This window comes from Bos indicus, chromosome 10 (genome assembly GCF_029378745.1).
Source record: "Bos indicus isolate NIAB-ARS_2022 breed Sahiwal x Tharparkar chromosome 10, NIAB-ARS_B.indTharparkar_mat_pri_1.0, whole genome shotgun sequence".
Classification (NCBI taxonomy): domain Eukaryota; kingdom Metazoa; phylum Chordata; class Mammalia; order Artiodactyla; family Bovidae; genus Bos; species Bos indicus.
The window spans coordinates 19,327,260-19,347,029 of NC_091769.1; the positions used below are offsets into that span (position 1 = coordinate 19,327,260).

The 19,770-nt window shown below is 36.7% G+C and overlaps 1 protein-coding gene across 2 annotated transcripts in view; it reads left to right on the top strand.

Moving 5' to 3' along the window:
• The window catches only part of ARIH1 (ariadne RBR E3 ubiquitin protein ligase 1), a 108,057-nt gene extending 89,186 nt beyond the window's left edge, over positions 1 to 18,871 (top strand). For both annotated transcript variants that reach the window (XM_019968236.2, XM_019968237.2), the window contains 5 exons: positions 744 to 874; positions 4,294 to 4,351; positions 9,701 to 9,961; positions 11,014 to 11,126; positions 12,084 to 18,871. In XM_019968236.2, coding sequence (XP_019823795.1) covers positions 744 to 874; positions 4,294 to 4,351; positions 9,701 to 9,961; positions 11,014 to 11,126; positions 12,084 to 12,168 — 648 coding nt within the window. In that variant the 3' untranslated portion in view covers positions 12,169 to 18,871. The remainder of the gene's footprint in view (positions 1 to 743; positions 875 to 4,293; positions 4,352 to 9,700; positions 9,962 to 11,013; positions 11,127 to 12,083) is intronic.
• Positions 18,872 to 19,770: the final 899 nt, after the last annotated feature.

Genomic DNA, 19,770 nt, shown 5'->3' on the forward strand with positions numbered 1-19,770 from the left:
AATTTTTCAAGAGGAAGAACATTAGATGTGCCCACAAGGGTAGTAACTTTGGCTCATTAGCAACCAAGAAAATGATACAGACTTGAGCAAGGGGATGTAATCTCTGCAGCACTGTTGTCAAGGAACCACAATGAAAAGATTTTAACAAGGGTATTTGGCAGAAGAAAGTTGGGAAATTCAGTAGCCACAAAAAGAATGATCAGTTTTACTTGCCTGACTCTTAAGGCCAAATTGCTTGGGTTTGAATCCTAACTATCGTTTGCTACTTGTATAGCCTTGGATTCGTTTCTTTAACATTTTCTCTTAGTTTATTCATCTGATGAATGGAAATCGGAGTAAGACCACTATAAGGATTATGAGTTAATGCATATAGAACACTGAGAACAATGTATGGGATACAGGAAGTATTCAATAATTATTTCCAGATAGCACTGGAACAGTATGTTTACAGGAACAAAATGTTTAGCCTCTCATAAAACTATTATTACTGTGTGTATGGTTAAAAGTACTTAAAATGTTTTTGTCCCCCAACCCCACTAAAACAAATCCTTAAATTGTCATGCATCTTAAAAACCCGTAATAATAACTCATTTTCAATAGTACTTAAGTGTTTGACACTGTTCTAAGTGCTTTACATGTATCAATCACAATAAATCACAGAATCAATTTAAAAATAAACCAAATCTAGAGCTGGCTTCTCCTCAGTGTAGCATTGACACCAACTTTATAGTTTCTCTTCATAGGAATGTCCCAAATGCCATGTCACAATTGAGAAGGATGGCGGTTGTAATCACATGGTCTGTCGTAACCAGAACTGTAAAGCAGAGTTTTGCTGGGTGTGTCTTGGCCCTTGGGAACCACATGGATCTGCCTGGTAGGTTGGGGAAACGAAGGGAAGAACATGTTCACATAACTGTGTGATGTATCTGCCGCATATTATGAATAAGGTTTCTGCCTCATGAAAATCACCCTCTAACTTGGGACTAGATAAATGAATACAGGGTGTGATCAGTATTAGAAGTGTATGCAAGATATCCAAAGAGAGTTTAATAAGATTTATTTCACAGATCAGGTAACAACTGAGTTGAACTTTAAGAAAGACTAAGAGTTCCATTTGTTCAAAAAGTGGTAGGAAAAACATTCAGAGCAAAAGGAGTAGCATGAACAAAGGTAGAAGAATGTGATAGTACATGACTTACTCAGCGTTGTCTAATACATCTCTCTAGACAATAAAGACACTTGGCAGAACCCAATCCACAGTTGTGTTTTAGTTATCCTGCATGCCATTCGACAAAAAAATCTGTCCAAACTTTAAGAACTGGAAAATTACCCAGTGCAATCCAGAGTTTTAGCATTCATTGAAACATAAGAACAGGCCTGCATTTCTTTTTGGCAAAAATCACCTGGAATTGGTTGGTTGCTTTTTAGATGGAGCCTTTACTGCAGTTTAATGTTTTCCCTAAGACCAAAGCTTATTGGCATTTGCATGTCTTACGATGGCACATTTGGTAGTGATACATACCTTTGTTCCCTGCATGTTTCTTATCATGCATGCAGGGAAAATGCAAGTTAGATTAAAGATATCTTGTTGCATTTTTCTCAAAACAAGAAAAATGGGAGCTAGCGCATCTCCTGGTAAATGTGGAAATATTTCTGGGTGTTACAATAATGCAGATTGCCGTTTTGACTAGTTTATGTTATTTGCATTTGTCTCCTGTTGGTGTTTGAGTTTGTGGCCCCTCATAAATTGTGGGGAATAGGAAAAGAGAAAGTAGACTGGGACCTGAAGTAGTTTGGACAATTATCAGAAGTATTTTTACTGAGAATAACAACGTTATGTCTGTAGTTTAGATGACATGCTCTGTATTAGGTGTTTTCCATACTTTATCTGGACATTGTGGCTGCTTTGTAGAGAGTGGGTGGGAGGGGAAAAATTGCAAGCTCAAGACAAGATGAGGAGAATCTGAACTTAAGACAATGGCAAACATTCCCTTTTAGTTTCTTTGGAATTTTCATTTATTTCATTAATTAGAGGAATAGAGCGATTGTCTTGAATTGATTCTAAACTAGTTTAGGTAAAAACTAATTGGTTAGGTGAAAAAAAAAAAGTGATTTTACTACTGTCAGAGCCAAGGAAAGATATTTGGGGTTTAGGAATGCAAACTGAAGATTAGAGTGTTCCCAGAAACTAAATTCATATGAGTGTATATATACAAGTTTAGTGAAGAAGAGAGGGAATGGGGGACAAGTATTAAAGAGACTTTTGTGTGTATGTAAGGAAGTCTCTGATCACAACTCAAATTTTAAATGAACTGGATTGAAAAATGAAAGGGATACAAAACAAATGATGACTACGGAAGAATGAAGAATGGCTGGGTCCGGGGGTTATCAGAAATGTTGCCTGTATCTTGCCTTTTCCCGTGGCTAATATTGCAGATGAATCCTTGCTGTGCTTTCTTGTTTAAATCTGAAAATATCTTAGAATCTTCAAAATAACATTCCAGATAGCACTGTCAGTAATCTCAGTTGGAAATATAGATGAGCCCTCCTTGCTTTCTTGGCCTTAAAATTCTTAATGTTGACAGAGTAAAGCCCAGAGTGAGTTGAGGCTTAAAAATATCTAACAAATATCAAAAGGAAAGTTTTTGAGGATATATCAGTTAGGAAGAAAATGTGTTAATCGTTGACCAGTAGATAGCGAGAAGAGGCATCTTTAGGCTTATTTGTGAGTAGAATAATTATTGGTAAGAGAGGATTATTAATCCATCTGGGGGACTGGTAATGTCTCTTGACTCAGGTGAATTGTGGTCTGGGTTACTTTAAAAACTTTGAGATGAAATCAGTGATCACTGTTGGTTGTTTCTGAGTACTGTGGAAAATAGAAAGGAACCTAAGATTGGGAGCAGACAGTGTAATTCAAATTTTCAGAATTTCTCATTCCACAAATTGCATATGAACCATAGTTTGTTAGTTTGTTTAGTTTTTCTCTTATGTGAAATTCCAGAATCAAATGGTATTGTTAGGATGATGAATTATGGAATGTTTGGTAGATTTCAGCAAGGTATTTCATTGTGGACAGAGGTTTGTAGCCTAGGCTGTGAACTACAGATGGAGATGTTTGGGAGTACAGGTAATAGATTTGTGTCTTCCTAGTGGAATGCTTTAAGGTTTGCTGAAAGGCTTTGTCCACATCTTTTTTATTCACATAAACTATATACTGCTTTTCTGTTCAATTGTATTGATGATTTTCTTGAATTAATATAAAAAATTTTGTATACAATATTTTGGGGTTATATCAAAGAGAGATATTGAATATATAAACCATTTTAATCCTAAAGAATTTGACAGGCTGGAATACTAAATTCAGTTTAATGAGATTTATATTAAATTCAAAATTCTTCTAAAAAGGTCATCATTAGAAAGATTCTGAAGATATGTATTCACTAGTTAAGAGCATGGGTCTCAGTTGGCAGAAGGGCATCAGATTAATTTCCACCTCTGAAACTCTTCTTTTGTGATCTTAATATGTTGCTTATCTTCTCAAAATCAGATTCTTCATATGCTCAGTGAGGATAATGATACATATTTCATAAGGTAATTGAGGGGATTAAATGTGATAGTACAGTTAAAATCCTTAGTAAGTGGATGGAATATAGTGTATGTCAGTTGTTCTCAAAATGTAGGCTCCCATAAAATAAAACAGGTAATCAGGAAGGAGAAGTGCCTGTCTTACACATCTCCACTCTGAGCTGACTTCTCTGGGGAGATTTCCCCTTGCTCCTCATTTTGTATATTGAGTTTTCAGGGATTCTCATAAACTGTTCAGAGCATATAAAGCATATAGCACAGCACTTGTCACATAACAGTCTGTCAACAGTTGGTTCTTTTTGGTGTATACAAGTGAGGATAACAAGGTGAGTAATCTGGAAAAATTGAAAATATTTGGCTAAATAACAGACTGTGTAGGAGATGAGATAGTCTCTTTCTTCAAAATATGAATTAGAAGTTCAAACTACAGTTGGTAAATGAAAAAATAACAATGTTTTCCAATGATTATCAGTAAACTTAATGAGTGGACTGCCTCAGGGGGTGGGAAACTGCTTTTTACTAATAGAGAACAGACATACTCTTGGAAAGGATTCAAACACCTAGGGGCTTTTTTTCTTCACCTCATTTTATCTTTGTAAAGGAGAATATTGGCTCTATATAATTGCTAAATCCAGGCTAAAATTCTGTGATTTGTTCCCTTTTCATTGATTTATGGCTTTATGGAATCCTCTTTACTTACTTCAGGTACAACTGTAACCGCTATAATGAGGATGATGCAAAGGCAGCAAGAGACGCACAGGAGGTAAGTACATTTATTTTCAGGTAACGGTTGAACAGGAGTGTGCATTATCTGTTGATTAGGGAATAATTTAGCAAAAGAGTTCAATTCTGAAAGATTTGTTAAAGGATATTCCAATAAATACTGTATATCTGTATACATGTAGAAAGGGAATCTTATGCAAAATACATATTAGGAGTATTCCTATTTATAGATTTGTTTGCATTAAAAAAAAACAAAAACAAAACAGTCTAGTAATATAGCATACCTCTAGGTATCAGTAGTCTTCCATAGCAAGGTGTTCCCTGCCCAGCAAAGAGTCTAAAGGACAGTATTTGTTAAATGGCACTGCTGCTATTTATATCCAGCCTCACTTCTTTTTAATTAATTACTTCATTGTTCAAGAAGCTCTAATGATTTTAGGTAACTTGGAATGAACTGTCTCAGGAGGTAGGGATTTCCCTATTACTGAATAAGGAAATAACCCACTTTTATAGAAGAAGAGATTCAAACCCTTGGTGTGGGTTAGATTCAGTAACACTTTGAGTTCCTTTCAGGCTAGTAATTCTGCCTTAATAGTAGAATTCTAGAATTTAGTCATCCCTTACATTCATACATTCTGTATTGAAAGTCCCCATTTCTCTTCCCAGAATCTTTTAAAAAGACTTGTCTTGCCAAGATGCAAGCCAGAACATGACCTGTTTGTTATTATTTCACTTTTCAAAGGCTCCTTTAAAATTTATTTAAATTACTGTAAATACAAAAGAATATATTTACATAACCTAGGCTGTCATATTTCAGATGTTTACAATATTTGTGATCGTTTTAAAGGGGGAAAAAACCCACAGGTTATAATGTTGGTTTACATTATATTCATTATAATATTACTATATTAACTGTGTTTAAAGTAAAACCAGCTGGACTATTTTAAGCAGCTATACAACCAAACGAAAAAACCCACAACCAGTGAAACTCAAAAAAACTAATTATACAAATAAGTTATTTGTTGAAATTGAATTACTGTTGATAGACTAAGACCCAGAATTTTTGAATTTAGTATTATTATACTACTGTAAGTACCACGTGATAATTTGTTCTCCCATCAGTTTTCTATATATCAACTATTGCCTTTTCATCCCTACAGTGCATCAAAATTTGATTTGATCAGAATTTATTATTAATGTATTTCCTGTCACTTATTCTCAACTCTGGTGCAGTTAAAGTAGTATGGCTTGATGCCATTTTTAGCCATTTTACAAATGTAAGACCTGAAAGCGTTGTCATAAGTTTATTCAGGTGGTTGAGTGTTTGTGTTTTCTTCAGGTTATTATCAGATTTTTAATATTTAAAAATTTCCATGGTCTGTTTAAACGAGATCATTTGGAACCCCTACTCCAGTTCCCTCTAGTATCCTCAGACTATAATTTGAGAACCATCACCCATGTAACCTTTGTATAAAAAACTCTGCAATGAGAGTGATGCCTTTCCCACCCTCCATTTTGAATTGAGTCCTCTCTTTCATTTTTATTCAGCTAAGTTTGTCATTGCATCTCCTTCTGTTTCAGGTTTGTTTTTAAATCTTAGCTCCCCCCGCCTCCCTTTCTGGCTTTCTGCTTTTGTCCTAAAGTTTTCTTCTAATTATGATAATATTTTTTTCAATCCATAAAGAAATGCTGTTTTTCTCTTATGTAGCATTATATTTTTCCTAATTACCATGGTGGGCTTTTAGTTTTTGTGTGCTAAGTTGCTTCAGTAGTGTCCAACTCTTTGCTAAACCATGGACTGTAGCCTGCCAGGCTCCTCTGTTCATGGGGTTCCCCAAGCAAGAATACTGGAGTGGATTGCCAATTCCTTCTCCAGGGGATCTTCCCGACCCATAGATCGAATTTGGGTCTCTCATGTCTTCTGCATTGGCAGGCAGGTTCTTTAGTAGTCTGGCTAAATCTAGCCAGAATTTGCTGACAATGGAAAGTGTATGGGTTATCCTTGACCTTAACTGGTAAGTGTTTGGGTGCTGGTAGCATTCCTTTCTGAGATCTGCAGGGAGGGTGGATTATTGGACATAGCTTCTTAGCCCTTTTAATGTATAGATTGTAGACATTAGATTGCATTATTTTTCTAGGTCATATATTGGACTAAACTAGAATCTTCTGATCCTGTGAGTGTACAGGGAAAGGGGTTTGTATGAGTTGACTGTATTTGTTTATTTAGTAGGAGCCATACCTCCCAGAATGGAGCACACCATGGCATACACACCTAGCTTATTCTTTCCTCACTTCCTCTACGTCCATACTCTGGCCTAGTGTTTTCTGGCAATTGTAGTTCTTTTTTTTTAAACAGTGGTTCATAGCAGCTTTATTTGTTATAGTCCCAAACTGGAAACATCTAAAACTTTCCTTAATTGGTGAATGATTAAACAAACCATGGTAATCCATACTGTGAAATATTATTCAGTGATAACAAAAAATGAACTGTTTATCCACATAGCAATTTAGATGTCACAGGCACTGTGCTGAGTGAAAAAGCCAGTGTCTACAGATAGCATTCTGTGATCTCTGTCACATGATTCTATTTATGTTATATTGTTGTTGCTAAGTTGTGTCCGACTCTTTGTGACCCCATGGACTGCAGTTCGCAAGGCTTCCCTGTCCTTCAGTATTCCATTCCCTGTGTTTGCTAAGACTCATGTCTGTTGAGTTGGTGGTACTATGCAACCATCTCACCCTCTCTTGCCCGCTTCTCAGCAGTTGTAGTTCGTTTGTTTGTTTTCCATTTTTAGGCAGTTGTAGTTCTTAAAAAAGTACTATAAGGTTGGCACACAGTACAGAAAGAACATATATGGTACTTTTTTCTTTTCTTTTTTCTTTTCTGTGACCACACTATGCGGCTTGCGGAATGTTAGTTTTCCAACTAGGGATTGAACCCGGGTCCCTGGCTGTCAGATCAGAGTCCTGACCACCAGATTGCCAGGGAATTCCCTAAATTTTCTTATCTACTAACCCAGAGTCAGTATACCTCTGTGAGTGGTCAGGTAGTAACTGTTTTCAGCTTTGCAGACTATCCAGTCTGTTAGAATTGCTCAGTTCCATCCTTCTCCTGTGATGCTTGCTGACTCAGCCATAGACTTAAAGGAGTGGATGTGGCAGCATTTCAGATTAACTTTGAAAACAAAAATAGGCAGCAGCTGGATTGCCTATCCGTCTTCTAAGCAGTCATGTTATTGTGTGTTTTTCCAAAGCGTTTTCAGGACATTGCATTTCTCAGTCCAGATTCTGGGATTTGATTTAAAAATGGGTATTATTTGCAGTGGTAGTGTGGGTGGTTTGGTTTTTTTCATATGAATTTTAAAATTATCTTAATGATGCAAGCTGTTTGAGAACTCTTAGTCATATTAAGTCCTATAACATACATTTTAATTCATGATTTAGGTTTTCCATTTCATCTTGGGAATTCTTGAAAATATTAGTGCTTTGTATGGAGGTAAAATGCCAAGTAGATTATTCTTTGCATATTCTATTTTTAGAAATAATTGGCATAATTTTATTATGTATAATCATATCTAATAACAATATTATTTTTATCTAATAATGAATAGATATAATTGTCATAGTATTTTTAGATATGATTGGCATAATTTTCCACTGTGTAAGCATTGATTACCTACCTGACTGCTGAAATAATATGACTTGTGTAGGTTTTTTTAGGTGTTTCCATGTTGTAAGATACTGGATCATGTGATTGGCTAGTTATGTGGTTCAGAATTAGTGTTTCTGAGCAAGAGACCAAGCATAAGGCCTCGTAGTATCTGTACTGTTTGTAAGCCATAGGCATGAGGAGAGGAAGAGGAGAATGGTGTTTAAAGAAAAGAAATCCATGTGTGTGGTAAGAAATCCTTCTATAGTAGTTACATTCAACAATCATTTTTTAGATATTAAGTACTAGAGTTATAACAAGATTGCTTTTTTTAATCTTGTTGTGTCTAGTATTTAATATGAAGAAAATGATATTTTTGGCTGCTTGTGGAATCTTGCTCAAACTCATGTCCATTGAGTTGGTGATGCCATCCAACCATCTCATCCTCTGTCGTCCCCTTCTCCTCCTGCCTTCGATCTTTCCCAGCATCAGGGTCTTTTCCAGTGAGTCACTTCACATCAGGTGGCCAAAGTATTGGAGTTTCAGTGAAGCCTGGCATGCTGCAGTCCAAAGGGTTGCAAAGAGTCAGACATGACTGAGCGACTGAACTGAACTGAACTGTGAAATCTTAGTTCCCTGACCAGGGATCAAACCCATTCTCCCCTTCACCGGGAGCTCAAAGTCTTGACCACTGGACAAGTCCCAAGATTACTTTTTTAAAAGTGTATCTCCTTAACATCTACAGTGTAATAAGAGAGACCCATGTGAATTATTTTTGCAGTATGATAAACAATATAAAACAAATTTAGACCTGATATCATATTTTTAAATACTTCATCATATTTTTTAATACTTCATGTACTTTAAAAGATTTTTCATAAAACTGTAGTAGTATTTGTATATTATGTTATTTTATAACTATGCTATATATTTATTATATATTTTTGAAGCAGTATTTTGTTAATATGTGTTCCAGTGTCCCCATTTATCTCATAAACTTTCTTTTATAATTGGTTCAAATGAGGATCCATATAGGTCCACAAGTTGGATGTGATGTTATAATCTGTAGGTCCTTTCATGTTTTGGGGCTTTTTGTTTTTTTCCTTCTTCTTTTGCCATTTATTTGTTGAGGAAACTTAAATCATTTTTGTGCTGTAGCATTTTTCTTATTCTGGATTTCCCAACTGCAAATCCCTGGTTAGGTTCTTCTATCCCTCAACTTGCTGAAACTGGTGCTAATTCTAGATACTCGCATTCAGACGATTTGGTGAGGGATGTGGAAAGAACACAGAACACTTAACTGGTGTTAAATGTACTGTGTAGTTTCTGTTGCATTATATTAGGAGTTATATGATGTCTGGTTGCCTCTCTTTTGTTTTTTACTTTATAATATTGATGCACCTTATTGCACACTGCAGAACAGAGCTATCCAGTAGAATATTCATAATGATGGAAATGTTCTTAATACCACCGTCTGATTTGGTAGACACTGACTGCAATACTAAGAAACTGAAATTTTACTTTTAATGGCCATATGTGACTGCTGGCTGCTATATTGGAAAGTACAGCTATAGGACAGTCAAAAAATATTAAGTAACAGAGGTAGCAATAGATGTCTCTCTGTTCTTGATTTTAGCCTAAATTCCTATTCCGTTTCATCAGTAAATATGATATCAGGTTTTGTGTGCCTATAATAAATTTGTTATAATTATGTGACCTTAATTTTTTTTAATGGGACAGAGATCTAGGGCAGCCCTGCAGAGGTACCTGTTCTACTGTAATCGCTATATGAACCACATGCAGAGTCTCCGCTTTGAGCACAAACTATATGCTCAGGTGAAACAGAAAATGGAAGAGATGCAACAGCACAACATGTCCTGGATTGAGGTGCAGTTCCTGAAGAAAGCAGTTGATGTCCTCTGCCAGTGTCGTGCCACACTCATGTACACTTATGTCTTCGCTTTCTACCTCAAAAAGAATAACCAGTCCATTATCTTTGAGGTAGGAATAGTTACTGAGTGGGTAAAAAAACCACCTGTGTGTCATAGGACTACTTATCTTTTATAGATAAGAGTTTTAAAGGTTACTCTTTGCCCCCGAATGTGGATCAAAAGTTTATCGTTTATTAGGAAGGTACAAAAAATTCAGATATCTTGCTGTAAACTACATTCAAATTGATGTGGTTTAGCCAGCTAGTGATTAAGTGTGCAGGCTCTGCAATTAGTCCTGAATTTGAATCTTGACTTCATCACTTTTTAGCTCTGTTGACTTGAAGCAAGTTATTTAACCTCTTCTATATCTCTGTTTTAGAATGGGGATAATACTTTTCTAGAAATGTTAAGATGTTTAAGTGAGACAATCCATGTATAATGCTTATGTAACACCAGGAACATCTTAAGTTCTTTTCAAAAGTCTGTTCAGGTAAAACTCATAACATGGTATTAGAAGTAAATATGGAGCTTGTCTTTTGTGGAGAAGTAGTGACTAAAAGGGGGCTTTCAGCAGTAAAGTTTTTTCAAGTAGAGATGCTCATTTAAAATTTATACATGCAGTATTGATGTGGATAGATGGCTAGATAGTAACAGTGACTAGCAGATGGGAATTTAGATGGGTAAATGTACAGAACTAGCTATACTAGTAACGGTTGGATAACAAAATTTTAATCTTTCATACAGTGTTTTCTGATAAGATTAGGTATCTAGCTAGATATAAAGAATAATGCATTTCTGTTTGTTTCTCAGGCTTTAACATAATAGTTTTCAGAGCTAGATTTCCAAAAACATTTTCTTAAGTACTTTCAAATTATACTTGGTATTCTTCCAGAGGTAATGGATAAATCTTTGGTTCTTTTCATAGTTAAAAAGTTCTCCTAAGAGAAAAAAAAGAGAAAACAAGTTGTTAGAGGTGGAAGTAATGAAGGACTTTAGAGGTACAATTGACCACCTGTGAAAATTGGTGTTGAGTACAGTCTATTAAGGAAGTAGCTAAGATAGTTTATCTCTTAGCTTTCTTTTGAAGGCAGAATTTACTATATATTCTCCTTCCTATTGCAGAATAACCAAGCAGATCTAGAGAATGCCACAGAGGTGCTCTCGGGTTACCTCGAACGAGATATTTCCCAAGACTCTCTGCAGGATATAAAGCAGAAAGTACAAGATAAGTACAGGTAAGTTTATTTTTAGTTGTTGAGCAAAAATGTCTGCCACTGGTGGTGTGGTATGCCGTAGTGGTGAAGTTAAATGATGGTGAAACTTGGGTTTAACATATTCAATAACTGAACTGCTGCCATGTTTCTCACAGATCGCTTCTGTCCTTTGGGCATAGGGAGGAAATCAGCCAGTGCTGGCTGATCCTGCTTCTTCCATGTGGCTTTATCTATGTAGTTATTGCCCTGACAGGAAGAAGGAGCCCAAAAAGGGCAAGTGACTATTAGGATGAGGGGTGAGAATAACATGCTGGCCCTGGCCTAGGGATCCTGGTGGATCGTGGCTCTTGGCAAGTGAGCTACCCAGACTTTTTAAAGATTTTTTTCTAAGATTTGATTTTCCAAGGAGAGATTTACTTTGTCCTAGGGATAGATGATACTTTAAGAGATGTCACCTCTTAAGTAAAAGATGCAAAATGTTTGCTTTCTCACGTAGAGCTCTTTCTCCAAAAGTTGTTTGCTGGAAAAAGTTGTTTTCTCTTTAATAGTAGTGGAAATCTCTGGGAATTTGCAAGACTTGAAAATTTAATCCTGAGTAATATGTTCACTTCCCTTAGCCAATTATAGCTACCGCTAGTACTTTAAGATTTTAGTTGTGAATACCCCCTGAAATTACTTCTTCCTAAAACTGTTTACTTACCTGTAGAATGATGAGATTGAATCAGATAATTTCTAAGGCCTGTTTATTGCTCTGGAATTAATTTCCCCAAACTAGAAACTCCGAAAAATACCTTTTGAAAATTAGAAATAGTCATGTCTTTACATCTAGACCTAAAAATATGCCTTTTAAAAACAGGTTCTATGTCTGGATAAACTATAGGGAGCCCTAAAAAACAAGTAAATGCCTCTTAAAAAATTTACTGGAGGCTGACAACAGGTGTTTGTTTTTTTTTTCTCTCTCTTTCTCTTTGATTACAGATACTGTGAGAGTCGACGAAGGGTTTTGTTACAGCATGTGCATGAAGGCTATGAAAAAGATCTGTGGGAGTACATTGAGGACTGAGAATGGCCCTGCATAAAATGAACTCTGAAAACTTTACCATCTAGAGTGCTCATGCAATTAAAACAAACAAAACAAACACAAACAAGGAGGCACTAAGCCTATTCTGACACCGCTGGTCTGTAGTACCAGAATTCTGTTTTGTTAACGGAAAGTTTAAGTAAATTATATTGTAATAAAAAAAAAAAGGTAGATAAACCATTGTACAACAGTATTCTAGGCCGCCAACAAAAGTGTGACAGACACACTAAAAGCCCTCCAACTTTAACTTGTAACGTAGCTTCATTCTCCAAGCTGACTCCTTTTTTTTTTCATTTTCTTTTTCCTGAGTGTAGTACAGTTAAAATTTAAAACTGCTCCTTGACACTGCTTTTCATGTCCAAACCAGCCATTTTGTTGTACTTTGGTAAAGGACCTCTCCCGTTTCTCCCCGACACATACAGATATACCCACACACACAGACTGTCTCTCTCTCATACCCCAAGGTCATGAGTGAATAATGATTAGTTCCTTGTAAAGAAAATTCTTGGGGCGGGGAAGAGGGTAGGCAGAAAGAGGAATTAAAAAAAAACAAAAAAAACTTTGTATATGACTTTTAAAACAAGAGGACAACACAGTATTTTTCAAAATTGTATATAGTGCATATGCATGGACAAAGCAAGCGTGGCACGTGTTTGCATAATGTTTAATTACAAAAAATATTTATTCTTTAAAAATCTTCAAGATTATGTCTATTTGCTGTGCATTTTCTTTCAGTTTGCTTTATCTTTCCAGGGCTGAGGGTTGGGATAAAAGGTGTGTTGGTTTAGCACCTCTGGAAGACCTAACTAGAGTTCTTTGATTTCCCTTTCCTGAAATTACTTTGCCCTCTCTGGTTTTGATGTATTTGTTGCTGGCCCTGGGTCTCATGCCCAGAATTGCCAGCTCCTGGTCGAGCACAGAGAGGTCAAGCTCTGACTAAATGCCGTGGCCTGATAAGGGCTGCAACAGGGAGCTTTGTTGCTGCCATTGAAGAATGACCCAGTCTCCAACCTCATCCCTCTCAGCAGCCTCATACATCTACGTAAGCCTTTGTGGGCCCGTGTCATACACACAGCTGAAGGCTTCCTAGGCTTCCTGTCACATCCAGAGGACACATTTCAAAAATTTGTCCCTTTAATTGCTGCTTTGAGCCTTTTAAGATTTTAGTTATGGCTCTTCTCTCACCCCTTCTTTATGTTAGGGTGTCAAATAGGACGTTTTTGCTTTAAATATAAATATAAATAAATAGCCATTCACTTAGATTCAGATTGTGAATTAAAAATGGCAGATACTGAAATTGCTTGTGTGTGTTGCTGTGGGTTCAGTTTGAAGGCAAACATCCTAGAACTTGATATTCCCATCTAGTGCATTTAAATAGAAATCTTTGCTTCTTTTCTATTTGTCAACAGATAGGAGAATTAATAAGGCGTTTTAGCTGTGATGTCCATTTTTATGAAATTTCTACTAAGAGCTATGTTAAAAGTAAAGGATGGTGGTGGTTTTATTAACTATGTATCTGTTTAGGCCATTCTGGCTGTGGTATTTTTCATCCCTAAATCTGTCAGTTTTATACAGGAGTACAGAGTGAACTAGGCAACTAGATGAGGTCTTAATACTAAATACCACTTCTGGCTGAAGGACCTCTTTGTCTTCCTCTAAATGTCTTGCGCCTAGGGAGTGTTTACCTTTTGTGAGGCAGCTCTGTCTGCTCTTGCACCGTACATCTTACTACTCCATTGGGAAGTAGTTTCACTTTCCTCTGGCCTTTTGCCTAAGTTAGGCTTTGCTAAATCAACCCTACTTTTCCTTTTAGAAAAGGTTGTTACATGAGATGTACTTGCAACTGTTCTTTTCCCATCAGAAATAAGTGAATGTTTGCTGAGTATATTATGCTGCTTCCTTAAACCACTTGTCGCTCTAGGATCAACTTTATCTATACCTTTTATCCTCCCCTCCCTTGCCACCTCAGGTGCAAATCTGAACTCAGTGTCTGCTTCTTCCTTATTCTCTTCTCCTTCCTTTTCCCTGTCAAACATTTGATTTTATTTTAAATGACTGCATCAATCTTAAAAGACATTTATCAAAACTAAGGATTTTTTTTTTTAAGAAAGCTTGAATAAGTTCCTTTCCTTGGTAACTTTGAAAAGCAGCCAGAGTTGCTATCTAGATATATGTGGCCCCCTTAAAATGTTTTGTGTATATGTGGTGTTTTAAGAAATATCTTACATGGTTAACTACAGTATCTAGATTTCAGTGTCATAAACCCTTTTTACACGCTCCCCTTACAAGAGGTATCCAGAAACAGTGTGTGCACTTCATAATAACAGCCCCCACCCATGGAAGAACAGTGCTTTTTAGAGCTGTTTTCTAGTTTCAGTGTTGGCATATTACCTGAGGGTATTGCAGTTGTGGGTGCATTCCCTAATATGTATGGATCAAGATGAATTGGCCTTTTCCATTTCAAGCTTTTAACAACTATCTCCATATCTGACAGAATTCCCATCAGTTAATCACTTTCATTGTCAGTAAGTAACTTCAGTGATCTCAGCTGGGCTAGGTCTTAAGCCAAATGATATGATGGCTTCCCTGTTTCACCTAAGTCTTTCTGGCAGAGGGCTCTATTCATGGTCAGCACCAGGGTCTCCCTTGTCTTTTTGAGGTCTTCTGAAAACTGCATGCATCATTTGAACAATTCATTGAGCAGTAGATGGACTTAAATAATTTACAATAAAATTGTTGATCCAAAGCGCAGGACTACAAACCACAGTGGTAAAATTGAGTAGCATATATCATTAGACTCTAAATTCTATGTAATCCGCTGCAACCCAGATTGTATGTTTTATGTGTGTTTAAATAAATACATTAAATACACGTGTATACATACACACAAATATAGCAGATCCAAGACTGACTGACTTGATTTGAAATGGTTGAATCTGCAGTGTAAAATGTGGATCAGCCATGATTAGGAACTGAAATTTAGCATAAGAGAGAAAAGGACTTGATGTACAAAAATCCCGGTATAGAGCACTTGGGGGATGGGAGGGGGCGGGTTGGTGAGACAATCAGATCGGTAAATTGATTAAATGCTCCTAACCCTGTAATTTTGTGCGTAGAGCACACTGTGCTGTGGAAATAACTGTTCTTAGATTTTCATTGTAACTGGACTGTTCAGGTTGCCCAGAGGGAAAGAACATTCCTAATTCTAATAAAATAAACTTTTATTTTGTTATTCCATTAGTTACTTATGTTTATTTTTATATTAAGAAAAAGACATTGGTGGCCTAAGAGTCACCTATATTATGTGCCTTATTCACTGTTCCTACTTAACATAAAATGTCAAGATTTGGTTCAGTTTCTTTGCAGGGAACTGTGAATGAGACTCTCCCCAACAATCAACTTGGTTAATGAAGCCTTCAGAGCATTTTCTGGAAGCTTTCCAAGTTCTGTGTCTTGAACATTGAATTTAGGTTGCTATTCGTTTTATAAGAGTGATATTAGATGCCCAGTAGATCTTTGTCAGTTTATAGACATAAATTTAAAAGTCATTCTCAAACTTGAAACTCCGTCACATTACTTCCACTTGGTTCACTTTTAGAAGCTGATATCTCCTACCAAAATGAGGGGAGAGTTGTCTTAAAGAAGGTCCCAAGTTGAGATCTTTGTCATTAATATTCAAGGCCAGAATTTAGGACAGTTTAATTTGGTCTTATTTGGATTTATAATTACCAGAGTTCATTTATCACTTAATATCTTCAGAACACTTTAACTTGTATCATTATCTAAAAGAAAGATAAGGTTACTCAACAAGATTAAACAACTAGTCCAAGATCTCACAGTTTCTCCTATCGAACTTAAGCTTTATTCTTTCTGAGCAGCATCATGCTACCTCTTTGTATCATATTTTGTTAATCTGGTTTCAGAATGACGTGGCATTTGATACGAAAGGTGGTTCTTATCTAATCTGTAGTGTACTGAACCTATCAAAGACTGTATAAATACCTGTTCCTGTTCCTGTTAGAGGAAGGCTATATGCTACATCTGATCTTTAATTTGCTCTTGCAGGATTTGCAACTAATGTGGCTCTCTGTTTTGCCTCATCATAAAAATCAGCCATGGATAGAAGAATAACCCTTCCCATCTTGGTGACTGGGACTGGCATCATGAGAAGACTATCACACATAGAGTTGAGAGTTAGAGTGTTCAGCATCATTTGATTTGATAAACAGTGGCCAAGTAATTTGCAGTTGTAGGTCAAATTATTTGTTAAATGAATTTTCAGTGTGAAACTTTTTGCATTGTCCATTGGAACTTGTTAGAGAATTTGTTTTATAACTGAAAATGCACAGAAAAGCATGTTTCTATTTGTTTCTCAGCATTTCTCCTGTGGAACCTGTGAAACTTTTCAGAAAATAAGTAGTGAGAATTAGGGGGAGACCTTGACTCATTTAGAAACAGGAAAAAGTGTGAACCCCTCATATTTTTTCAGAGTTCTTTGGGGATAAAGTTGGTGTGTTTCTGGTTCATTTTAAGGAATTTGTTTCTCCACTTAAATACCCAGGATGAAATAGCTAACTCGGAAATGTTCAACCAGAAATAATGAAATAATGCCTACTGCAGGAGCAGAGGCAACTGTGGTTGATCTTTTAGCAGTAGCTTTTAGAGTAGCGAAAATAATAGATTCTTTTGAAAAACAATTTTTAGACTATGATTAAACTATAGATAATGTTTGTTTAGGGCCATTTTCAGAGTGGAAGCCAATTAGAATAAAAATCAGTCACACATTGATAACGTAGCAGCTCTAACAATGGCAAAAGCACAACTTATTACCACAGTAATCCATGGGTCTCAAGTGATACCAACACAAGAGTCAAACTCAGATGTCTACAAGAACCAGGTAAATATTTTAATAGGCTGCCCTGGGCTAAGAGGGCTCTGCGAGGAGCCTCTCAATTTTGAAATGTTGGTTATTAAAATATTCTTAAATGTGGGTCAGAGAAGAGCTGCACATGGGCCTATCGTTTTCCAACTTGTGTTGCAACTGGAAGTCATTGTTCATTTTACACATTGAAATCACAGATGCTTCAACAGGACAAGCCAAAAAAAAAAAAACTACGCTTGAGTCCCACCCCATAGAAATTATGATTTAATTGCTTTGGGTTGTGTCCTGAGCAGTATTAATTTTTAAAGCCACACCCAACTCTGATGCCTGTGCAGTGCCGTCTAAGACTCATAGGCAGGGTTGAGTCCATTGATGTGTAGATACTTACATAGATGCCAAGAGGAGTATAGCTGAGCACTCTATAGTCAGATGGGACAATAGGGCTTGTGGCAAATTCACAGGCTCAGAAAAGGGCCATGCTGTATGCCCTAGCTGAGTGGCTTTTGTGGAATGCTGCCTCCTAAGTGTCCAGTGTGAAGTCCCCGATTTGTTATTTTTGTTGTTACTGGTTTTTTGATAAGTGGTACACCTTGGAGAAAATAAATTCACAAAACCAAAAGTACTGTAGAACTGACAACCTGAATAGAATATTCACATCAACTGGCACTACGTTTTCTTAGTAAGAAAAAGAACCCTGTCTGGAAGTAGAGTGAACAAAGGATATTGGTTAAGCTATCTGTTTCAAGTCAATGCACAATTTCATTTAATCAGTTAAATTTAGAGCACTTGAAAGTCACAGGCTTCTTCTTGGCCATTACTTTTTCATTCTTTTGATCAACTTGTATGTTTTAAGACAGTGTATTTTCTCTTATTGTTATTCCAAGTGTGGTTGGTGCAGTAGAAAGAATATCTATTTCTCAGCCACTGTTTTACCTTTGTAAGATGGGGATACTGGTGGCTCAGACAGTAAAGAATCTGCCTGCAATGTAGGAGACCTGAGTTTGATCCCTGGGTGGGGAAGATCTCCTGGAGAAGGGAATGGCAACCCACTCCACTATTCTTGCCTGGAGAATCCCATGGACAGAGGCGCCTGGCAGGCTACAGTCCATGGGGTTGCAGAGTCAGACATGAGCAACTAACACATTTGCTTTCAATAGGAGCTATAATTTGAGTGCTTCTTGCCAGATGTATCTTATAGGCAGCTCTAAAACAAAGTAGGCATTGCTGTCCTATTTTATGAGAAGAAAGGTGTCGAGATTAGTAATTCAAACTTTAAGCATTTATGGTGGTGTCGTGCTTGTCTGATTCCATGTGTTCATTCCCTCATAATTTTTTTATAGGAATGTTGTGAGGATCAAAGAAAATCAATGGGAAAACAAAGCCTAGTTACAACTAATGAGCACACTAGTACTAATTGAGGCAAAAAATAAGGATGCAAAGTTGTCTCATAGACTCCCAAAGCAGAATGAGATTGGATCCAGGAACTAGAAAGCCATTTTGGACTCCTAAAACTGGCATTGTCTGTATAGTCTACATCATTCTAAAGGCTTCTGCTTTTCCTCTCCACTACCACCATAGCTCTAGGTTTTACATGTTAACTATCCCAGACACATGTATAGAAAACCCAACAGACCCTTGGGACATTATGATTGGTACAAATGTGACTTTGGGGGGGGCTTACCCCTGTGGATGAAGAAGCAGATCTTAGAATGTTTTGCTGGCTGTCCATCACAAGTATCCTCAACAACACCAAAATGCCCTGAAAGTTTTCTTTTTAAATAAATGTAAAGAGTTTGTATATGATAGATACTCATGTCTAACTTATTTTGTGTTTACTAAATGCTTCATGTCCGTGTTTTTGAAACTCCAAATCATATGAGATAGTTACCATCTCCATTTTATAAATAAGAAGATAGAAGCTCAAAGAAGGTGGGTTCTCTCTCTCAGGCCATCTGTTTGTAAGTGGCCGAATGAAGATTGAAACCTTAGTTCCTTCAGTCAGCACCCGCAGTGTTGGGAACTGTTTTACCACGGTGAACAAAGCAGTCTGTCTGAAGCACTTAATCCTGATTCTATGGGTTGCTCAAAGTCACCTAGCCAGTTAATGGCAGGTCTGCAGGCACATTTTGACTACTAAATTCACTTCATCACTAGCTGTTTCCCAAACAACTTTGCCAAAAGTAATTGCTAAATTTATACAGACTAGTTAAGGGACTTCCAACCTCAGGAGACTCAACGACCAATTCTTTCTGACTTCTCTCTATTCAAAACATATCTTTTTGTTGCTAACCTCAGATACTCTAAGAAGGACTCAAAGTATGCCGTTTTCTCTCATTTCAGAGCCACCCTCACATTTTAATGAGAGTTTAAAAGCAAGCCTCTTATTTTTCAGCCCTCTCCAGAAAGCACATCTCTTACCTATTTTGAGCTGATGATGTGGCTTCTTATGCACAAAGTAACATTTCTTGATTTGATGTCTTATTTAGCTCCAGTATATCCCTCCTCAGGATTCCACCTATCTAAAAGTTTGGTATTTACTTTTCAAGCTGCCTGCTTTTGGCCATGGAATATTCAAGTTTCTTTTAGAGTGGGAATTTGGAAGGTGATTATAGAGAATTCTCTATGGTAGATCGTTAATTGTCTGGAAAGCTGTCTAGGCTGAAAACTTGCTTCTATAGATTTTAGATTTCTTTCTGATGGTT